The sequence below is a fragment of the Quercus suber genome, unplaced genomic scaffold (genome assembly GCF_002906115.3).
Source record: "Quercus suber isolate HL8 unplaced genomic scaffold, Cork oak 2.0 scaffold_858, whole genome shotgun sequence".
NCBI classification, from domain to species: Eukaryota; Viridiplantae; Streptophyta; class Magnoliopsida; order Fagales; family Fagaceae; genus Quercus; species Quercus suber.
Window position 1 is genome coordinate 4,225 of NW_027070288.1, and position 6,750 is coordinate 10,974.

General features: G+C 38.0%; 1 protein-coding gene across 1 annotated transcript; it reads right to left on the bottom strand.

Annotated features, from left to right (window-relative positions):
• Nucleotides 1–5,323: 5,323 nt before the first annotated feature.
• Nucleotides 5,324–6,435, bottom strand: LOC112006226 (lectin 7-like). The gene is given in 2 exon segments (XM_065767883.1): nt 5,324–6,270; nt 6,273–6,435. Coding segments are annotated over 2 exon segments (1,110 nt in total).
• Between the last annotated feature and the right edge of the window lie 315 nt (nt 6,436–6,750).

Below are 6,750 nucleotides of genomic sequence, written 5' to 3' on the forward strand. Positions count from 1 at the left end.
GTGTTAAGCAATTTTGGTGCCAAGTCCAAATGTTGTAAAGCCACGCAAAACTGGGCATGATAGAGGAAAGTGGGGACCCAAAAAATGAAATCTCAAATTCCATCCCTGTTGTGTTAAGGCAATATTTGCATCAAATCTAATTTTTTTAAGGCCAAGCTAGCTGACCAATTGGGGACTACAGAAAAAAGTGGAGCCCAGGCAATCATAGTCTTAGTTCACAGGCCAATTCGGTCCTCAAATGATGGATCATGATCACCTTCACAAGCTAGTAGATAAATATCACACAAGAAAGTATCTACTATTGGTTGTCCTTCCATGCAAAATAAGTCTTAAAACAATATCTAACACCTGTTAATTCCAGTTAATTCCTATGCAGTTACAAACTAGTTTAGGATGGCATATCTACCAGGTTTCTCCAACTGTCAGACACTGTACAATATATATATATATATATATTTTTTTTTTTGCTAGGTAAGTGTTTATGCAGGGGATTGAACCCCTGAGTTGATAGGTCATATGGAGACCGGGTACCACTAGGCCAGGCCCGGTGACACTGTACAATTTATAAACATAGCTCTTTCTCTCTCATGCGTATTTTATAAAGCACCTGACCAATTCTCTGAGTAAATATAATCTCTCTGTTCCACAGATCTGAGTAATTAAATAAAATAAATAAATAAAAAAGAAAAAAATCTGTTTGAGGTGCCTCTTACTGCAAAGAAACTCAACACAAGATCTCGTGAATCATATGAAGCCTGAAAAAGACTATTAGACTAACCACTTAAAGTTCACATAAGGATAGTGATGCAAAGGATACGTGTACTACAGATTTTATTTCATTAACTTTACAAAATGACGACACACAAGCCACAATAAAGTATGAGTGATATTAAAAATAATAAAATCTTTGATAATTGAATAAAAGATTTATTTAATTTTCGTATATACCAAAAATCAATTGGTGTCTTAGTCTGATAATAAAGAGGATTATTAGGAGCAGGCACCATAGGTTGAAACTCTCTTTAAAAAAAAAAACACACACACACACACAAACATTACAAAATTTTTTGTCAACTTACTAGCACAACATAACAAAATAATTAAGAAACTGTTAATTATGATCTTAATCATGTGACACTAATACCATTTTTTATCACATTAATTTTGTAAATTTTTTTTAGTAAAATTGATATAAACTATACTTATTTGAGTCTAGATCTTTTGTCTCATGTATTGTGTTCCATCTCATACTTCACCAATAAAATGAGACCAAAGAGAGAAGAAACAAGACCAAAATCAAAAGCCGCAAAAAGACAGAAATTAAAAAGTTAATCACATGACTAATCTTCTGTCTCATATATTGTGCTCCACTCCATACTCCACCAATAAAATAAGATAACAAAGAAGAAACAAGACCAAAAACAAAAGCCGCGAAAGAGACAGAAATCAAAAAGTTAATCACATGAGATGGTCTGAGAGATTTACCTAAGTTTAAGCATTAACGTTAAAGTTCCTCTCTCTCTCTCTCTCTCTTCTCTCTCTCTCTCTCTCTCTCTCAAAGAAAGAAGCCAGCCTTGCTCCCCACTCCCCAACAAAAAAGGCAAGCTGTCCAAATTTAATTTCAAATATTAATTTATTTTTCTAAAAAAAATCAATTATATCTTTTTTTTTTTTGGTTTCCCAACCGGTATCCGAACCCACTGGGCCGACTAATCCGGTTTCGGAGCGGGTCCCGGGGTTAAGATTTTAAACTCCTCCCAACGGGCTTGCGGGGGATCGAACCGTAGTTCTCCCTACCAATTTATATCTATTACCACATCCTCAATTTATAAACATTTTTAATGTTAAAATTTAGTAAAATTTATTATTTTCCTTACAACAGTGATAAAAAGAACTTAACAAATAACAAGTGAAAAAGTATATGAAGCGGGCGCTTTACCCGTTCAACAATGCAGCACATCATAGCTCATAGATGATAGATAGTATGTATTTTTTTTTTTTTTTTTTTTGGGATAGGGATAGATAGTATGTAGATAGATAAGTATATTTAGTAAAATCATCCACAATAATTAGAATATACTTCTTTCTACCTAAATTTTGAACTCTGGCAGGACTCATAAGATCAATGTGCAATAACTCTAGAGGTCTTGAAGTTTGAACACTAGCTACAGACGGATGTTTGGATTTCAGTTGTTTTCCTATCTGACATGGTCCACAGATGCACTTATCTATCTTCTCAAACTTAGGTAAACCAAAAACTACATCACACTTGGAAATCTTCTCTAGTTGCTTATGACTTGCATGCCCCAACTGTTGATGCCACAAATCAACTTGATTGATTTTTGCACTAAAACACTTGTTGTTTATACTTGGTGTTATACCATAATAGTTGTTAGCTGTCCTTACACCAACACACATACAGTCACCTCCGTCATCAAGTATCTCACATTCATACTTAGTGAAGAGAACATTTAGCCCATTGCCACAAATCTGACTTATACTGAGTAAGTTGGTCTTCAATCCATCAACATACCAAACATCTTCAAAGACTAGCAACCTTGGAATATCCATAATTCCAATGCCTCTGATCACAGATTTGCTTCCATCTCCAAAAGTGACTGTCTCAATTTTTCCTTCAAAGAGTGTCTTGAATAAACCTTTGTTTCTTGTCATATGCTTGGAACAACCACTATCCAAATACCAAAGACAAGAATCATGTGCCTTTAAGGCGGTTAAAGCAGTATAACACAAATAATTATCATCACAAGTGATTCGACCAAGATGCTCAAGGAAAGATTTAGCAAAAGCAACAAGAGACAAAAACAAGAAGTAGGCAAGTTGACATATAAGCAAAACGATTTTCCAAGAATCCATGATAGCATGGGTCAAGGATCAGCCCAAAGATCAAAAATCTACAATACAAGAGCTACCTGTTCTGATACCACTTGTTTGTTTTTAGACCCCTTAAAATACAATTGGATTAACCTAGTTAACAAGCCAAGTTATTACTTAGTCCAAATTAAACAAATCTAGGTTAACACAATCATATAATCATATCAATGTAAAGTGCGGAATATAAAGAACACAAGGATATAATCACCCAGGAAAACCAAACCGGTAAAAACCTGAGGAGGATTTAACCTAACTATCCTCTAGATAAAACTAAATCCACTATGAAAGAATCGAAGTTTTACAATAGCGATTTAAACCTCTAACATCCTATTGCTACCTCATATAGAAAACCTACTGACACGACCATGTGCAAGCTCTGAGACCACGGACTCCTTCTTTCTTGGATTCTCTAGCAAGTACAAGCACTCCAGCTTGTATATCTTTAAGCTCTTTAGTGTAGCAACTGAATGATCATCAAGCTCTCAATGAAATCTCCTTTTTGATAATCCTAAGCATGTGTGAAGGCAACTACCTCTCAGATCTCACAAGAGATTCACATACACAGCAAATAGAGCAACATCTAAAATGCGGTTAGGGTTTCTCTTTTATACCTAAGGCAAAACATAAAACCCTACACGTCATATGAGCTTAGGGCTGAGTTGGAAATTCTGTAGAAAAAAACAATCTGCACGACTTTCGATCTATCGATCGAGTCAGTCAGAATTGCACACTCAATTCTGCAGTTAACTTGATTCCAACTTTACGTAAAAGACATACTTTGAGCAAGTCTAAAACAAGGCTAACAATCTATTTTGATCATGGTTTGCCAACAATACAAATTAGAGTTCTAATACGTTAGTTCCTAAGTACTTAGAACCTAACACCTATGTCTCAAACGACTAATAATTTTCACTTCTGATGTATACTTAGAACCCTCGTTCTTAGTGTTCTTTTCTATGCTTCCTCTTCCGCATTCGCTCTAGCATATACAACATGATATAACACATCACATTACGTTGCTAATAATATTACATTTAACATAGTATTAGAGCCAAACTTCGTTCTTGGCATCAAGCAAACATCTCTAGCAAGCTAAGAAGATTCTCATGTGCACATCACCATTAGAAGTCACACATGTTTGTCTGCTGGATTTAGACTCCATGGCATCTCACAACCACTGTGGCTCAATGTTGTGTCCAAGATCCACAAACTCAAGCAAACCCGTGACATCAATCTCAGATTTGTGCAAATCAATCCTTCGCCTGATGAAACCAACAAGACAGAAGCGCTCCACGACATATCGCGACCAAAACCCAAGAACCTGGAATCTAACAGCCACTGCACACGCCTCCACGTGCTGACAAAGCCTCCGGTTGCTCCTCCCACGCGCCGCCGAAGTTCTCGGATTCAAACTGGATTATGGTACACGCGTCGCTCTATCGGCCTCGTAACCCTCCGATTTACAAAACCCAAGAAGCTCGGCAGCCGAAACAAAGACACGTACCAACATGCGTCGCCAATGTTTTTGGCATCTCCTGCACGCGTCGGCTGACTATTGCACGTGCCACACTCGCCGAAAACTTCTGCTGATGTCATCCAGACGTCATCTTGCCACGTCAGCACCATGCAAGCCGTTGCCACGTCAGCCCTAATCCAGGTCATCACCACGTCATCAGCCACATCGCTAGCCACGTCAGCAGTGTCGCCTCGTCAGCACCACGTCACTTAGCTGATCATTGACAGGACCGACCCGACCCGGACCACCCAGATCTGACCCGTGAAGCACTGACTGTTGACTTTGACCCTGGATAGTTGACTTTGACTTTTGCGTTGACTTTTGACCAAAGTCAAAATTTTCCGATAGGGCCTATCTTGCTCAATTTTTCACGTAGATTCCAATTTTGGACTTCGTTTCTTCATTTGAAGCTCTGAAATTGGTCTATTGGTATATTCTTTATCGTGGTTTCTTCAAAGGCATTCTTCAAGTGATCTTCTCATGCTTATCCAACCTCAAGCCTTCATTAAGCTTCCGCCTTGAGTTTGAGGGAGGGTGTTAGAGATATATATTAGACATATTAGCCTAATGTAATAGGGCCAAGCACATTCCTGCTTGTACTAGTAGTCGAAGGTTTAGTCGCCTATATATACTCATGTTAGGGTTCATTATAACACATGTTATTGTATTACACTCTTATACAATAAAGATGTAGCCCTTAGGGGATTTCTCCATGGATGTAGGCCGACAAGGCTGAACCACGTAACTCTCGTTCTTAGTGTTCCTTTCTATGTTTCCTCTTCCGCATCCGCTCTAACATATACAACATGGTATAACACATCACATTGCGTTGCTAATAATATTACATTTAACACTCTTTTATCCCTTGCTTCGATCCTTTTGAGACCGTCTTTAACAGCCACCCCTATATTAGATTCAGTTAAAACCCTTGTAAACGCCTCCAAATCCTCCCTCTCCAAGCTTCCCTCCTTCAGCAAAGTTGTTTGTTGCGCAAATGAGTTCATGGCACGTGAACCTCCTTGGCCCAGTTCCTTTTTCAAACTCATAATCCATATATATATCGTCGGCCAATTCTTCTGTTTTTCCACTAACCCTTTTTATCCAATAGATGAACCAAAATAGGCCTAGTCCACAGCTTAAAACACCAAAACCCACAGTTATACCAATCCACAACCCCGGTTTGTTTTTCTTGTTTCTATCTTTAGTCTCCAAGCTTGAATAGAATGACCATGATTGTATTGAATGTAACTCAACCCAATTACCTGTAGCGGCGGAGAAACCAATTCTACCCCATTCTGGCAAAACACTCCTCAAATCAACAATATACGAAAGGCCAGAATTCCCACCGAAGACTGGATTATTAGCATAAGTTAGGAAGACACTCAGATTTTTGGTGGTTGAGTTATAACTTATCCTTGCATTTGCTTGTGACCCGTTTTTGATGCTACTATTCCATGAGACATTTGTCGCAGATACAATGGAATTGACATTGATTCCTACATGATCATCACTTGGATCCCAATAGTTTTGGAAACTATCAAACTCAACAGCAACAATTTGATTCTGCGAGGTTTTGTTAGCAGATTCAGCGCTAAACAATGCAAGATACCCACCACTCGAGTTGTTGGGGATGTTAGACTCAAATGGTGCAATGAAAAACGAGAGCCCATCACCATGCCATGAGATATTAACGGCTTTTATGATAAAGGAGAAATGGGTGGTGAAGTCTGTAAGCCTTCCTGTGCTGGCATCCCAAAGTTGCACCGGTTCAGCATATGAGGCACGACCAACACTGTAACTGATGGAGCTGTTGAGTTGATTCTTTGTGAGTTCAAGAACTCCTTGAGACGTGAATGCATCCCTTGGAATGTAATTGCGTCATTCATATTTTGCTGGAAACTAGTGAAGTTGAAGGAAATTGACTTGGCATGGGGAAGTAGCAATAGAAGAAGATGAATAGTTGACTGAGACTGAGAATGGATTTTTTCAAGTTGAAGAATGCAAAAACTTATGTGGGAGAGAGCCATGGTTGAAATGCATAGAGAGGGAGAAAGAATAAAGGTCAATTAGATATGGAAAGGCTTGAAAGGCTAGGAATGATTCAGCTATATCATATGGCTATCCTATTTCAAAGCTTCTATTTTCGTTTTTAAATTATTTGTATTTTAATTTAATTTAATTTAATTTTTTGTTTAACTTGGTCATTTGAAGGACCTCATGTTGGATTTTCCTAGTCGGTATTGCCGGCTTTATACCAAATCATGAAGTCTTGTGTCGAATAGCAACCAATTAGGTAGACAAAATCCTTGGTCAGAATGTTGATAGAGACAATGGGTTTATGC